This window comes from Eschrichtius robustus, chromosome 1 (assembly GCF_028021215.1).
Source record: "Eschrichtius robustus isolate mEscRob2 chromosome 1, mEscRob2.pri, whole genome shotgun sequence".
NCBI lineage: Eukaryota > Metazoa > Chordata > Mammalia > Artiodactyla > Eschrichtiidae > Eschrichtius > Eschrichtius robustus.
In genome coordinates this window covers 5,896,630-5,913,014 of record NC_090824.1, presented here as the reverse complement: position 1 = coordinate 5,913,014, position 16,385 = coordinate 5,896,630, and the positions used below count along the sequence as shown (strand labels likewise).

The window sequence follows — 16,385 nt, the reverse complement described above, 5'->3', positions numbered from 1 at the left end:
CGCAAAAGGCCATTGTGTGCCCGGTCTTGGCAGGGAAGGGAGACTAATGGACCCCAACCTTGGAGGCCGCCCCGGGGGGCGGGGCCTAAAGTCCCCCGCCGGTGTGGCAGGAGGCGCTCCGTCCCCGCCCCCTCCCACGGGGGAGGGGATGACTTGCAGGTGGTGGGCACCGTGGGGGGTAGGGGAGGGGACTAGGCTGGGGGTGTGGGAGTCGCAGGAGATCCGGAGAGGCGGCCAGAGGAGTCTTACACTTTGTAACCGTCAGGACACACGGGAAATTGCGTTCGTGGTGAGGCAGGTGGCGGCTGGTTTCATGGGAGCGGGAGAAAGGGGTTCAGTCTCAGAGTTGGGAGGATTTAGGTGTCCATCTTCCCACCCTCCCCCGTAACGCGCCAACGACCCAGGCCCCAAAGCGCAGGGCAGCCTCGTAACCCCTGGGAGTCAGGCATTCCCCACAGCTGGCTGCTTTCGGTGTCTGGAACCGCTGTGCTCCGGGCGGGCAGCACGACCCCGACGCCAGAGTGTGGACCTTGTTTGCTGTCTTAGGCCCCATTTGTTTCCTCTCCCCTTCCCTCCGAAGCAAAGGCCAGGTCAGGAAAATTACATACTTCTTTTTCCCAGCCAATAAAGTCGCCTCGCCTCCTTCGCAGGGAAAGTTTTACAAGCCAGTGATGTCAGTGATGCAGGGAGAAGACCACACTGCTTAGATTTCTTAATTGTCTGGCTTTGAACTCGGGGTGGGAGGGGGAAAGAATCCACTCTGGCTCCCTTGGAGAACTTAGTTTTGTGGGGTCTACCAACCTCAAACGTTTTAGCCAGTTGCTGGGGTGGGAGGGGGTCATCAAAGGTCTGTCCTGTTTCTCCTTAAGGGAGAGGAAAAACCCTAGACGACTGTGGTCACACTGAGCCCAGGACGGGCAGTCCCTGGCCCCCAGCCCCAGGGGAGGACCCCTAGAACCCAGCTGGGGGCCATGCTCTCCAGATGCCATGCTCTGGCCCAGAAAAGCCTTTGAAATAAAGCCAGCGTTTCCTCCACTACTTTCAAGGATCCCCTTGGTACCTGATGTCAGGAGAACAAGCGTGTTTTCTGGACACTGCTGGGTTAGACAGGCATCCTCCCTCGTGCTCCATCACAGCCCAGGCACCGAGGCTGTCAGGCCGCGGGGCTCTGCACATGCGGGTTCTTCTTGGGTGGGCGAGGACCCACACACCTGTTGGCACCTTTGAGTCTGGATTCATCTGCCTACACCTAAGGCTGTGTCCACACTTGGAACGTGAAGGCGGTGGAAGCTGCCCAGGGTATTCAGCCAGGGTCAGCAGCCCTGATCAAATACTGCCTTGGCTTAGAGAACCAGCTTTCTGTCTCAGGCTGGGGGATGCACCCCGCCCTTGGTGGTACATCCAAATAACTGCCTTCTCCTCTCCACACCAGGACGGGGGGATTCTGACTTCTCACGTCCAACGAAATGCCCTTTTGTTGCTATTCTGCCACCCAAAGGAGCCTGGGGTCCCAGTTTCCATGCTGTCTGAGCAGCGGCAGGCAGCCCTTCTCCCAGACCTGTCTCTCATTCAAGTGGTCCCACCTCTCCCTCCCAGGCCTCCCCTCCCACACCCACCTAGCCTCAGCAGAGACTTCTCCTTCCTGAGCGCCCCCCACGCAGGGGGCCTCCAGAGCAAAACCAGCAGACCAGGAAGACAGCCCTAAGGACACCCACTTAAAAACAAAATAAAACGAAGCCCTGCCTTCTCCAGAAAGGCCTCCCTACCCCTGAGTCCAGCTAAGGGCCTCCAAGTCCTGATCCACCCCCACCCTGCCACCTGGAGCTCCTCCCTGGGCTCAATTCCAGCAAAGCTGACATTCCTGCCCCCTTAGGTCACTGGCTGCCACCTAGCAGTGCCTGGGCCAGGATGGGTCCAGATTCTGTGGGACCTGAGCTTTATACAATGCGGGGCGGTCCTCTTAACAAGAAAACAAAATACCAAGCCATATCTACAACACTGGGGACAGTGCCCAGAAGGGGCCTGGGCACTCAAGGGACCCCTAGCCTAAATTCCATCAGTCTCACAGGGCATGCACCAAATCCTCCCAGAAGAATCTTCACAGCTTGGAGCGGAAAGAAACCCTGTTTATCCTTTAGTGTAATAGTTTTCATTTTCAGCCACCAATTTCTTCAAAGAAAACCTACTTCCTAAGCCCAATATGTAACAAATGAGGAAAGTCCCTGAATGAACTTGCTTTATTCAATAAAATTAAACTTTCTGGCTTCTTAAAAAAAAGGAAGGGAATTTAGGTGGAAAGTTGGAGTCTACCCCCTACCCTGCTGCCAGGCTCCGGCAGCTGTTAGAAACCACTGGTGGCTCCTTCTCATATTTTGGCTAAGGAAGTTCAGGCCCAGAGAGGGGTAGGGTCTGCTCAAGGTCACACAGCATGCGGGCCACAGGTTTGGGACCTGCCCCTCCCCACACTGCATCCAATAAGCTCACCTGCCTGTTACTAACCCTACCCTGGGTGGGGGTCAGCTCCTAACAAGACAGTTTTGCACAGACGGCAGTAGGCACAAAATCCACAGACATGCCTAAGACAGGGCTGGGGGGTCCACTGTCCTGATTCCTTCACCCCACACTAGACCCCAAGTGCCATCACAGAGCTTCACCCTTAGGGTGGAAATCGGGAGCAGAAGGGGTCTGTGCCAGCCACAAAGACCCACATGAACCCCGGGCGGCCTGGGCTCCCTGGAGATGACCCGGTGAGGACCCCATGCCACCCTGCGAAGGCCACTGGCTGGAAGTCAGGAGCCTAGTTTCTAGGCACAACCGTGCCACTGACTCACAGGGTGGCTGTGCAAGGCGCCTAAAGTCTCTAGGACTCAGTTTCCTCGTCTACAAAATGAAAGTAATATCTGATTTACCGCCTTGGTGGGGCAGAGACAGCGGATGGGAACGTGGGATGAAATATGACCACCGGCAGCCCATGCCTCACCACAGGAAAGAGCATGACTGCCGGAGTTTACACCATGGGCCCCTGTTCACTGGCTGTGTGACCTTGGGCAACTGACTTAATGTCTCTGTGCTTCAGTTTCCTCTTCTGTAAAGTGAGGTTGCTAGGAGAATTAAATCAGTTAATATGTGTAAAACCCTTCAAACAGTGACTGGCACGTTGTAAGTTCTAATAAGGATGTGTTAAAGTAAAAATCCAAATATGAAAAACTCAGTCTTTTTGTCTCCTCGGTGAAAAGAGGAATCCAAGGGCACAGGGGGTGACAGCCCGGCTGCCTTATTTATATAACTTACTGACGTAGAGCCCACTCCGAAGAGATTCTACAGCTGCTGGTTATGCATTAGTCAGGCAGGAAAATTAGGGGGGGGGGGGAAAGCTGTCAAATGCCTAATAAAAAACTTAAGTCAACTACTATTTACTGTCAAATAAAAACCCTAATAATAATAATAATAATTGAGGCTGAATGCTGGTTAGGTTCTCCGCTTGGGAGCCCAGTGCCTTTTTCTCTCACTCTCTTCCTTTACTTTCCTTCCCCCTTCCTGCCCTACTGCCGGAAGCAGGGATCCACCTATATAAATCACAGATAATAAGGTCCAAGACCTAAAAAGGGGAGAAAAAAATGACCCTTTAGCTGACTGGTATTTCGTGTCTTCTTAATTCAATACAACTTCCAACTACGACTCAGTGCTACAGTCACGTTGCGTAGCTGCTGACACTCTTTGCCATGGTTTGGACAGTTTACCAAGGTACCTGCCATGTCCTGCCTCCCTGGGAGGCCAGCAGGACAGGGACCACTCACCCCCGTTTACAGGTGAGGAAACCAGGACTCGTGACGGGAAATGGCTTGCCTCAAGCCGCAGGGCTGGGCAGCCTGGTGTGGCCAAAGGTCACCTGTCCCTATTCAAGATAAACGGGGTCTGGACTCAGCCCTGCCGGCAACCAGTTACACAAGCTCAGACAAGTCTCGTAGTAGGCAAGAATGGGGAATCAGCAAAGAGATCCTTCCAGCTCAGGCCAGGAGGCCAGAAGCCCCATGCACCCCACTGGCGGCTCTATTATTAACAGTTAAGAATCCACAGGGACCTACTATATGCATACACTGTCTAAACCAAACCTTATAACAAGCCTGAATGGTAAGAAAGATTATCTCCATTGTACAGCAAACAGAGATTTGGAGAAGTGAACATATGGCTGTAGGTCATACAAGCCACTGGCAAAACCCAAATTCCAGCCCTGGTCCATCTGAATTCACATTTTATTGCTTGCTTTTCTGCCACCTTCACCAGGAAGTATGGGCAACTGTATGAGGATGCCTGGGACTGTGCATCAAGGGTTTTGGGGGCCTGAGGCCTCCTGGCAGTATCTCCAAGTGTCATACCCGGGACAGTCTTCAAAGACCACCTTGAATGGGGTCTAGAGATAGTGCCTGCCACCAATGTCTCCACCAGCCAGGCAGAATTAGAATACCTCTTCTCCCTAAAGGCCTCCACACCCTGTGCTATCCGAGGAAGCCAGGCAGACCCGAATCTGATTCCACTTTGCTGTGTGACCTCGGGAAAGTCCCTTAACCTCTCTGAGCCCCAGCTCAAAGTGGGATTAGAAATATCTATATTTCAGAGTGGGGTTAATGGTATCTGTTTCAAGACTGACATCTATTTCAAGGTGAGAAAACCCAGAAAAAAGCACCTGGCACGGTGTGGGTGACCAAGTTGGCCCCCTCTTCCCCACCACCCACAGGCCCTGCCCAAGCTCTGAGGTCAGCCCTGCAATGCCCAGCACCCCAGCCAGAGCCCAGGGCCCTGTCCCTCAGACAGAACACTCCATGACTCCTTGGTGCAGACAGAACTAGTAATTAGCTGTCACGATTTAATAATAAAAAAAGATAATCCATGCCACAACACACATGGATTTAACTAATCTTAATTTGAAGGGAAAATAACAACTCTAAATATATCAAATGCAAGTTTTTTAAGACAACCTGCAAGTGGGGTTTATCTCCAGTTTCCAGCACAAGCAAGTTATTTAGTTTCTCCCACTGGCCAAGCTAATATTCTTTTTTTCACACTTATTTATTTTTTACAGTCTGATACGAACATTCTCAGAGCAGCATGTAAATCCTCCAGCTGAGCAGAAGCCCTTTTCTGCAACGCATTTTGTCACTGGGACCCCAAACCAAAGCCCTGGTCTGTGCCCTGCCTGCTACGTGAACCCCACCCCCTACCCGCAGACACACCCCTGGCCCTTCCCGGGTTCCCAACAGAGACATACAGAGCGGGTGGAGCCATCACAGCAAGGACCTGCCCGCCAACTCCAGCCCAGGGGGACCTGCCACCTCCTGTCACCCACTGCCTGTCTCCTGCATTTCTCCAGAAATCTGACATTTGGGGTTTGGGAGGAGGAGCAAAAAAAAAAAAAAAAAAAAAAAAAGGCAAAAGGCAAACCTATTTCTGACAGCTGATAGCTCATTCCTTCCGTGATAGCTTCTTCTGGTTACGGAAGGGGTGATAACACGCAAAAATGAAATACCTGTGATCAGGGGCTATAAAATAGGAATTCTAAGGAGGAATCTAGAGAGAATGGCTGAGAGAGATCTCCAAAGTAAGTTTTCAAGATTCTGACTTAGAAAAGCAAGCACCTCATGCCACCAGGCAGGGTCCACGCTCTTTTAAAAGATTTCTAGATGCTTCCACTTCTCAGTGGTCTACCCAAGGCCAGACCCTGTGCTAGGTGGGCACTTAACACCCTCACCTCATTGAATTCTGAGCATGAAGCCAAAAAAGTAAGTGCAGACAAGGAAACTGAGGCCCAGAAAAGTAAAGCGACTTGCCTGGGTGGGTGCGTAAATCCCACCCTGGCCGACTGGCAGCAGAGCCTGTGCTCCGTCAACCCCCCGGACCCCACCCCCAGGGCGACCTGCCCTCAGAGCTGTCACCATATGACAGTAATGTGACTGAAGACAGGGGAAGGAGGGGTGACACACCGGACGGGACATGTGAGGGTTGTCCTGAGGTTGTTTCTGACGATGGCATCCTCAGAACCCCATGGAAATTTCTCCCCGATCCCAAGGAGACCTACAGTCACTGACACCAGGAGATGACGGAGCCAGGGAGAGAGCAGAGCATCCGTAAGGGAAGGCGGAGGGTGCTCATATTTGTAGTACGTGCACCGTGCACCAGGCACATGTCATTTAAACGTCATGAGTATTGTTAGGTAGGTTCCCAGATGAGGAAGCTGCAGCTCAGAAGGTCAAGTCACAATGCGAGGGGCCGGCAAGCAGCAGGGTGGGGCGCCGACTTGGGCTCTCCAGTGTAGGCCGCAAACCCAGACACCCCTATCCCCCCCGGCTTCTCCTCACCCCTTCTCAGGATGCCCATCCCAGATAACAGCTCAGAGACTCATGCACTTTGCAAAGCCTACACCCCACTCATCTCCCCTCCCAGGCTTTACTACCCGTGCTCCCCTTGATGGATGGGTCCCCCAGCTCCATCAGAACCCTCCACAGAGGCAGGGAGAATGCAGCATGAAGGGATCTTGAGAAACGTAAAGAACTCCTATACAGGCAGACATGTATCAGATGCCTGCCCCTGAGTCAGATCTCCAGCCAAAGGCCTTACTTCTGACCAATGCCAGCCCTCTGTCTGCAGATGCGCCTTGGACACAAGCTCCAGGGACCTCCTCCACCCACAGCTCATGGTCAAGGAGCAGCGCCCCGGACCTCGACCGCACACATCAAGGGCAGGGCTGCTCCCAGGCCGTGTCCCCGAAGCAGGACAGAGCAGCGGCCCAGATGGCCATCCTCCCACATGCTCCCACCCCCTGGATGTTCTCTCAGGTGGGGATGGCCGGGGCAGGGGAATGGCAGTAGGTGCTCAGTTGTTGGTTGAATGAATGAATGAATGAATGAATGAATATCCTCCAGGAGACAAGGCTTCAGAAACGTCCTCCTTCTACTCTCCTACTTCTCTATCATTCAAAAATAAATAAAAAAGGAAGAGTTAACTATTTCTTTTATACCCGTCTCCAGAATACCATCTCAAAGAAAGGGTCCAACCCTGGTGTAATGACCTACAGAATCCCAACACAGTTCTCGCCCTAGGGATGCCCTTAACGGTGGAAGGGATCCCACGTATTTACAGGCCAGGCCTGCCCATCCACCTCTGGAGCCCTGCCTCTAGAAGCACATGGCAGGAGGAGAGTTGGGACCGGCCCGTCTGGACCACACTCAGACTGTGGGCTCCAGGAAAAGCGGGACCCTCACGACCACCTGGGCACCTCGCCTCAGACAGCCAAGCCAGAGGCGGCGTCCCAAGGATCAGCACTCCCCGCCCCGACCAGCTACCGACCGGGGCCAGCTCAGGGGACAACAGCGGAGCACGGACTGGCCAGAGCATCCCCCTGCCACGGCCGGGGAGCAGGCACAGGAGAGGCCTGGGCGAGGCCAGCGGTGCCCGCGGCTGGGGCAGCAGCTGTGTGGATTTCCGGAAGCCCGGGTGGAGAAGCGCCTGTGATTCCTAGTCCCCCTCTTAAAATATAAAGACTCAATTATCTTTGAGCAGCTTGCTTTACACATGAATTGACACATTTATTTTACAATAAATAACTGAAAGTTATCTGTGTTTCCTTTACTGTTAATCTACACAGAGAAATAATAAACAGGGCTTGTCCACAAAAATGCAACTACTGCAGTCCTCAGAATTCAATTAAGTTAAAATAATTAATACTCCCACCATATTAAATGACTATACATTTGAGCTACTGCAGTTTTGTTCTTTAATCTTTCCTTTTTATTAAAAAAAAGAAAAGAAAAGTTGGTGCCAAAGTGGGAGGGGAAAAAGCAAAAAGGGAAACTGGGAAGGAAAGAGCATGACGGGCTGTTAAAATGGAATGGTCGTCTTCAGCTGACACAGCATGGAGACTGTCTTGTGCTTTCGATTAAAATAACATTTTAAATGCTTTGAACAAACATATCTCTTTAGACTTCTAAGGGATTATTTTACATATTTCTTCAAGAATGAAGAAATCCATTCGTCCTGTTGCTGAACAGAAAGGGCCAAGAATATCTTTCGTCACACACAGAAGAAAAATACTGTAGGCCACTGCAGTATTACAACCCAAAAAAGGGGGGGATGGCGGGGGACAGGGGAGACAGTGGGGTGAGGACAAAGCTGCCTCGGAGATTAACTTTGCCTTTTATGAAATCATATTTAGCCGCTTTCTTAAACAAACCTACCCACAAGGATCTGCCGCCTCTCATTGGAAAATACTTTCAATGTGAAATAAGGATTCGGATGGGTTCTGGCGAAAGCAGGAAGAAAGCCCTTCCATTGAAACATGAATAGGGGACCGTCTCATCGGCAGAAGCCACCCTGAAAGGTCTGTGTGCACTGATGCCAGGTGTTTATACCACTGGTGAAAACTATCCCTCTAGCGTCAGACAAAGAAAAGAAACACAGAGAAAACGGGCCCAACACCTTTGTGGATCATGGCTCCGGCCCTAAGGAAGGAAGGATCACTCAGATCTACACGGTGCTCTGAGAACAGGACTTTGGCCTGAACATGTCAGACACTTTTCTCAATGCCCTTGGCAACTTAAGAGTGTGGGAGACTTCGTGCTAGGACACCCACAAGAAGGCCAGCCGCACAGGCCAGTCTGGTTAGACGGGGTCTCCCCAGGGCCCAGCCGGTGCCTGCAGGAATCTGCACATCACCGCAGTCTCTTCACAGGAGAGAGAGTTCATTAATCCCACTGTACAGATGGGCAAAGGGAGGCCCAAGGTCACAGAGCTGCCAGATGGCTGCCACAGAGCAGCTGGGCTTGCTGCGTCACCCTGACTGCCTGCTGGGTGATGGGGGGTTCCTGGGCATGCCCCTCCATCTCGCCCGTGGGAGCAGAGTGTCCCACTTCCATCAGGCTCACCCCGCAAGGACCACCCAAAGCCTCAGTCCCTCCAGTCCGTTTTGGACCAAGACACGGTGGAGATGGATACACAAACTTCCCAGCCAGGCACCTGCTTGTGCGCTGCCACACCAGAAGGGACCCCCAGGAGAAAAGTTCCACTAGCAAAGCATTTGTGGAGCCTCTGCTCCTTTAACCCGCACACCAGGCCTGCCGGGATTGTCCCTCCTGGTGACACGTGGAGAAACTGAGGCTCTGACCCTGAAGGTAGTCCAAAGTCTATCGGCAGGGTCTAAACCCTCACCTGCACGAACTCTGATAGCGTCTTGCTGCAGGACAGACTGCTGTTTCTAGGAAACACAGGCCAACCAGGGCCCTGAGCTCAGAAGTACGAACCGGAAGCAAACACTCTGGGCTGCACGGAGCACGGGCTCCCTGGAAGAGGCTCTGGTGCGCCGTGACCTTGACCTGGAGAGGACCTGATGCAAACTCCCTGTGGTAAGCAGACCTGCCAGAGGACGCAAGCCTCTACACCTGTTCTTCAGGTGCTAAAAGCCAGCCGTCCAGGTGACCGGCCAAGTGGGCATGCCAGAAGGTACGGCCAACCTCCCCCAAGGGGCACATGCTCCAGCAACTTCTCACAGGCCCCTCCCCAGACCTACGCCTAGGATCAGGCAACATCAGAAGGGGCCTCTTTTGACAGATGGGAAACTGAGGCCAGAGAGCAGAGGAGAAATGAGGGCCCTGCCCACATGCAACATCTCATTAAGCCTCACGACCACCCCGACGAGATGGGTCTCATTCGCTCCACTGCACAGATGGGGAAACTGACTTGTCCAAGTTGTGAAGAACGAATTCCACCCAAGACTATCTGGTTCCAAAACCAGAGACTAAGCCAAGAACGCCTGCAAAGGGAGGGCCAGCTAGCCTTCCGTCTTGTCCTCCTGGCCACCCACGGATCAGGCCCCACAATGGAGCCTGTTGCCAAAAGCAAAGCAGCCATCATCAGCCCACTGGGCCTCTCGGAGCTCCAGGCCCGTCTCCTCCTGAGGGTGACTGGACAGTGGCCCCTCGGCAAGGGCGAGCCCACCTGTGGCCCCATCCTGGTAGCCCCCGGGCCCTCCCAGCACCAGCACCCTCAGACCGGGGGCGAGCCTCCCGCAGAGCGAGGGGCGAGGGCAGGCCTGGGACCCGAGAGGTGGCTTCGGCAGCGGCCAGACAAGTGCAACGTTCCATACCTGCAATGTTCTCCTGCTTGGGGCAGATGCCTTTCGTGGGTGAGAGCAGGTGGTCATCTTCGTCGGGGGTGACCTGGATCCCGATCTCCACCGGCTCGGACACTTTCCTGAGCTCAGAGCGTGAGGAGGGCGGCGGGCTGCCCTTGTCCAGGCCTTTGTCATAGCAGCCACCCAGGCTGCCGCCACACTGCTTCTTCTTGTGCTCTATAAAAACCAGGATGTCCCCCAGGGGGAAGTTCATCTGACACTGTCCACAGGTGAGCAGGTCAGGGTCGGGGCCACCCACCATCAGCCCCAGGCTGCTGGGCTCCTCTATCTCCAGACCCTCATCTTCCTCGAGGATGGTGGCCTCCACATGCTCAGGCTCTGCTGGAGAGAGAAAGGAGAAGGGGGGGGGGGGGCAGAGAAGACAAGATGGGCTTAGGCAATCACAGGCACCCATCGCTCATTCCAACCCTTCCCCACCAAGAGGCAGGCCCCTCCGCTGCAGGATGCTAGACGTCACCACGTCCTCCCTACAACTCCTGGAGGCAGGGGGTTCACCATCCTGCGTGCAACAGATGGGCAAACTGAGGCTCCGGGAGCAGCACTGCAGCTCCCAGAGGTTGTTGCTTAAGTGGTACTGATCTTACTGCTTTCTAGTTTATTTCCTGCCAGTTTCCCCCCCACCCCCAACTCAGCATAGGGACACACACATGACCACCCGCACATCCACACACATCGTGGTTTCACCAGAGACTGGGCCGTCTAGAGAGGCGTCTCTCAAGCTTTGCAACATCTAAGAATCACCTGGGAGCTTTGAAAACCCCCGACACCCAGGCTGCACCCCAGACCAATTACACTGAGAGCCAAACATCAGGCTGTGTTGTTGTTTTTTTATTTTGTAAGATTCCCAGGTGAGTCCGATGGGCGGCCAAGGCTGAGAACCGTGAACCAGAGCTGTCTCTCCCTGCTTAGGCTCAAGCTGCCCCCTCCCTTCCCTCCCACCTTTCATTCACGTCCTCCCCATTCATAAGAGTCCTGCTTGCATTCCTCTACCTGAGACCTGGCTGCACACCAGACAAGAAAACAGAAACCCAGACGGGCGTCCCAGGGCCAGTCCTTACGAGAGAAAGGAACCCACGGGCTCAGAAAGCAACAAGTGAGCGTTGGTTCAAAAAGAAATATTGAAAGAAAAAAAAAAAAAAATGCAGGGAAGAGACGCTGCGAGTTGGCTGGCTGAAAGAGGGAGCCGGCTTTCCTGCCAAACTCTCTGCTCCTGGTCAGCCTTCCATCGCTTTGCAGATTTCCCGACACTCACCAACTCCCCACTGTCCTTTTTTGTTTGTTGGTTTTATTGTCACTCCCAGAAAAAAGAAAAGAAAAAAAAAAAATAACTCTTCAGACTACAAAAGCATTTCTTGGCAGATGACAAACCACACTTTCAACGGGCTGTACATTTTCATATTTCTTTAGCAGCCGATATATCTCCTTTCATTCTTTTTTGTAGGGGGCACGGGACCCAAATATTTTGAAGCTAATAAATGCCTCAAAAAGCAGCAACCCCCTCAGGGAAAACTGGGAGACACGGCAGCCGAAACTGTCATAAATAAGGGAAGCGGACGGTGAGGTTGCATCCTTCCTCGGGGTCTGAGCAAATTCGGGGTGGAATTTTTCGAGAGCAAATGTCAGTCGTCATGTAGATAGCACAAGCGGCAGGGTCTTCAGAGAAGCAAGAGGGCAGCCAGAGGTCTGAAACCCGAGGAGGCAGGTACATTTTAAGTTGTATGGTATTTAGGAAAGGATAATGAAAACCACAGAAGAACAGAGGGAAGAAATGGAATGGGGGAAAACACATTCCGTGGCAGTGAAGTTATTGACGGGCCAGAGCCAAAGAACAGATAATTTAAGGAAAAAATTCTGTGGCATCTTCCATCCTACATATAAATCACTGTTCTGTATTTTCTGAACACAAGCTACTTCAGGGCCTGTGAGAGTCCATGTGTAAGACCGAATAGACGGCACATGTAACATGTATGAACTAGGCATGCACGGGTCAGTGCACAGGTATTGCTGAGAAGGGAAGTGACAATGTGAGATCCCGCCTGTGCTTATAGAAAAGCAGACAGAACCCTCGATGAATTACACGTAGAAACGCACTGGAAATGTGACCGCACAAAAACACCCCGCAGATGAGGAAATCCGAAATCTCTCGTCTGCATACCTCTAACAAAAAGAACCTATAAGGTAAGAGAAACAGCGTGCACAAAGGCAGCCCCAGAAACCATTAATTACACTTCAAAAAGAAATCGGAGTTTATTTTAAAAAGAGTTGGAAGACAATGCTACATAATTAATTTACCAATTTATTTTATGAAAAGACGCTTTGCTATGGTTAAAATGTAATCACAACCCTCACGCCGAACAGTGGTTCTAGGGGGGGGCTGGGTTCCAGGTTCCTGTGAACGGTTTGCCAGAATGTAAAAGGTAATTATCGGTGCCTCTTTTCCCTTTAATGATCTAACATTGAGCAATACTGTTTATATTGAAAAGCTCGCACCTTTAATTACCAATTACATATACATAATTTCAGAGCCAAAGGAGAGGGCTGTGAAAACAGTTCTTTAGAAATATAAGGATGTATTGTAGGCCATTTCTAGAGAAGGAACTCTAATAAATGGGGGGGAGGATGTCAAAATATTGTTTTGTTAAAAAGAGAGAGAGAGGCACAAAGGAAATGCGCTAAAATGCAAAAAAAAAAAAAAAAAAAAAGGACAAAATGAAATTGAGAATTCAAATGAAACAGGGGTGAGTTCTGCGGAGGTACCCGGGCCCTCCTGAGCAGGCCTGGCAGCCGGCTGCATCCATAAGGGCATTTGATAAAAAATAAACAAAGACCAGAGCTCATCCATCCAAATCCCAGCTTGATCATCCTTTCTGAGGACAGGGAGGTGTTTTCTGCCGTCTAATTTCATCTTTGGTTTCCTTGTTTTGGTTTTGCTTGGTTTTGCTTTTCTTTAACTTTTTCAGCCGAGTCCGTCCATCCGTACTCCCGGTGGGAGTTTTGGGAAGAAGCATGAATATCTCCTCTCTGTTGGGAGGTTTTAAGCTACATAATTTCAAATTTCTTTTCTCCTTTAAAAGAAACACAGACTAATTTTAAAATAAGCAAAGGTCACCTGTTCATAAGTATCCCTCCCTCACCCCTCCATCTTTTGCTAAGGACTCTGTACCAGTACTTTTTCCTTTTTCTCCTTTTTTTTTGGTTTTGTTGTTTTGGTAACATCTGGTATTCTTTCCTTTATTTGGCGGCCTCTGCCTTTTCACTTTCCTCATGCAGCAAGCCCTTGTGAGCCCCAGTAATTGAGTTTGAAAATATCCGAAGCCGTTCACTGGGCTGCAGGTCTAATTTCTCCCTCCAGCCAACCAGCCTGAGCAGCCAGGCGCTGCTGGCGTCCCATCCCGCAGACGGCTCTGAACTCGGGTCTCCAGACCCCGGGTCCAGCTCACTGCCTCCTCCAAGGGCGTGCAGGAGAAAAAGAAACACAAAAAAAATCCCCTTCCCCCCGCCCCACTTGCAGTGCTGAAAGTAAAACTCCTTAGGATGACAGGGGTTTTCACCCAACTCCAAGAATGGGGTTCCCTCTGCCCAGCCCCTGGCACGTGGAGCTCTGGGCTTTGACTCTGCAGGAGGCACTTCCCAGGAAGGCAGCGACGTCACCCCGAACCCCAAAACTGTCAAATTTCTAGGCCAGAGCAGGTGGACCAAGACAGCTTGCTGAATCTCATGTTCAAGGCCTTCGGAGACACCCCCAAAGACGGGCTGTGGTTTCACTTCCGCTGGCAGGCGGATACCGAGCTGGGCGTGTGGGGTGCATGTGTGTGCGTGTGTGTGTCTGTGTGTGTGTCCCTTCTTAGAACCCTGTCCCTCACAGAAGAAATAAAAGGAGAAAGAACCACTTGCCCAAGCTCAGAGGAGGGCAAAGTGAGACGGGCCTGGCCCCCACCCCAGAACCTTCCTTCCTCTGACCTGTGGGCACCTGGATGGAGCCCACACAGCCTCAGAGAACCAGGCCTCTGCTGGGACAGGCACCCTGAGATGAGAAAGCACCAGGAAAGTGAAAAGCCACATACAAACGAAACAGCCTTTCAAATTCCCAGACCCTACAAAACCAGCCCCTCAGGCTGCCCTGGTCCGGCAAACTTCTTCAAAAAAAGAAGGCAAAGATGAGGTCTTTTCCCCTGAGAGGATTTCTGCTTTCATGCAAAGCTCCCCGAGTGTCAGGCAGCCCTGGAAAACACTGCTGCCCTCACTAGTACGAGCTGAATAAAGTAGAGGGATCGCTAAAATGTTTGACTCATTAGGAGGAAAAATGAATGAATGCAGCAGACAACCCGTTTAAACGTCAGGTATCAGACTGGGGTGGGTTCTGAAATGTGACGTCCGAAAGCACATGGACAAACGTGTATTTACACACACACACTTACACATTTGTTGTAATTTTCCTTTACAACAAAACCACATTTAATTCACAAGGCGAGGCCTCCTCCCAGCTGATAAATGCATTCAGAAGCAATGAAATCAGGGTTCCCAGATAATAATGGACGTTGTTGTTAAGTGGATGGGGAAGCACTTGGTCCTAAGACTCGCTCCCCCATGCTTGGCTGGAAAGGAATTTGGGCAGAGGACAGATGGAAAGACATCATTAACACCGGCCCGGCCAAGCAGCCCACAGGCCCCCGGCAGCTGCAAAGGCTTAGCGGGCCTTACCTGGTCAGGGACTGCCCTACACACACGCTGGGCTCCAAGGGCCCCGCCCACCCTGGGTCTCCTCTAACAACTGCCCCTGCACCTGCCCTTCGGGGAATTCCAGCCAAGGGGCCGGCCTCCTGCTGTCCCCAGAGCACAGCGTGTGTGCCCTGCTGCACACAGAGCGCACAGGCCCGTGTCCCCTTACCCCTGCACTGATTCAAATCCAAATCGCTATCTTTAATGGCTAAGCCACAGACCAGGAGAAGCCTACATAGAATTATCGATTCAGTGATGGGGGGGGGTGGTGGGTGGATAGGGGAAGGATGTGGGGAGGAGGGGTGCCAGGCTCTCAAAATCTTGTGCCACCAACGTCACAGCCGCCATCCTATTTGCACGAGTGTTTACAAGAAATGTTGAGCATCCATCCGCCCGCCAGAGCCCTGCCTCTGACTGGAGACGTTACACCTGCTTCCTACGAAGACGGAGCCTTTGCCAGCCAGCCCGTGCTCACCAGTAATCTGCAAAAGGATCTTTTCACTCTCCTCCCCACGAACATTCAGGGAGGGGCCGAGACCCCAGGCGACACCTAACCGCCACTAAAATGCGCACTCGACGGAGCGCGACACTTTCTGAGCTTCCATCAATGTTTAATTTATTGGCTCCAAGAGAAAATAACAACCGTGTGTGGTGGGGGGAGGGGTGGATGGGAGAGAGAAGGAATCAATTCTTGGTGGAGAAAATAATCTATGACTAGATGACGCTTAAAGGCTCGACAAGACATTTATGAAGTTCTCCGCACAGAGGGAATCGCGCAGTGCCCGGCAGAGGAGTCACAGATAAGCGGGGAGCCTCAGCCGAGCCAGGCACGTGTTCCAAGGACGTTCCTCGAGGGGCCACGGACGGTCAGGACGCAGCCGGGTCCCTGCCCCCCATCTGCCCACCAAACTCCTGCCTCCAAGCAAGGACCGGGGAGGGTGCAGCCAGGCTGGTCGGAGACAGGTTCCACCGAGAGATGAGCTCTCTCTTCCCGGACCACCTGCCCTCCAGGGAGAAGGGCTGAGGACTCCAGCCTGTTCCAGGTGTCACCCAGACCCCGAGCCTCCTTGAGACCCTCAAAGGCCGCCTCCCCAGCGCCCTCAAATCAGCTGCAGGGACGGGCACACACCAGGGCCGGCCACCACCCCACAAGGCCCCGTCTGCTCCATGCCAGACACAGCACACGCCTCAGAATGAAATGTTCAAGATTTCTGACATCTGGGCAGAGAGAAGGATGCCAGGGCACAACCTTATCTGTAACGTGGATTTCCCTTCCCGTGAAAATGACCCAGGGTCTGGCTGACTGGGCCCATCATGGGGAAGGCCGGGGCTTGGCCTGCATTTCAGGAAGGCGGGGATTCCTGATCCCAGGAGAGGTTTGGGGTGCAGGAAGTAGACTCCAGGTGGGCGGTTCTGAGGGTATAAGGAGCACCCCCATATACATACACACATTGTCCTCCATGCCCCCTGCCTGGTCTCAGAATAC

General features: G+C 52.4%; 1 protein-coding gene across 6 annotated transcripts in view; it reads right to left on the bottom strand.

Moving 5' to 3' along the window:
- Nucleotides 1-16,385, bottom strand: part of BCL11B (BCL11 transcription factor B) — a 94,502-nt gene that overhangs the window by 67,459 nt on the left and 10,658 nt on the right. For 3 of the 6 annotated variants that reach the window (XM_068550185.1, XM_068550051.1, XM_068550257.1), the window contains exon 2: nucleotides 10,133-10,501. The exons of 1 other annotated variant lie outside the window; for it this stretch is intronic. In XM_068550185.1, the coding sequence (XP_068406286.1) occupies nucleotides 10,133-10,421 (289 nt within the window). In that variant the 5' untranslated portion in view covers nucleotides 10,422-10,501. The remainder of the gene's footprint in view (nucleotides 1-10,132; nucleotides 10,502-16,385) is intronic. 2 more of the 6 variants (XM_068550109.1, XM_068550310.1) reach the window with 1 other exon arrangement.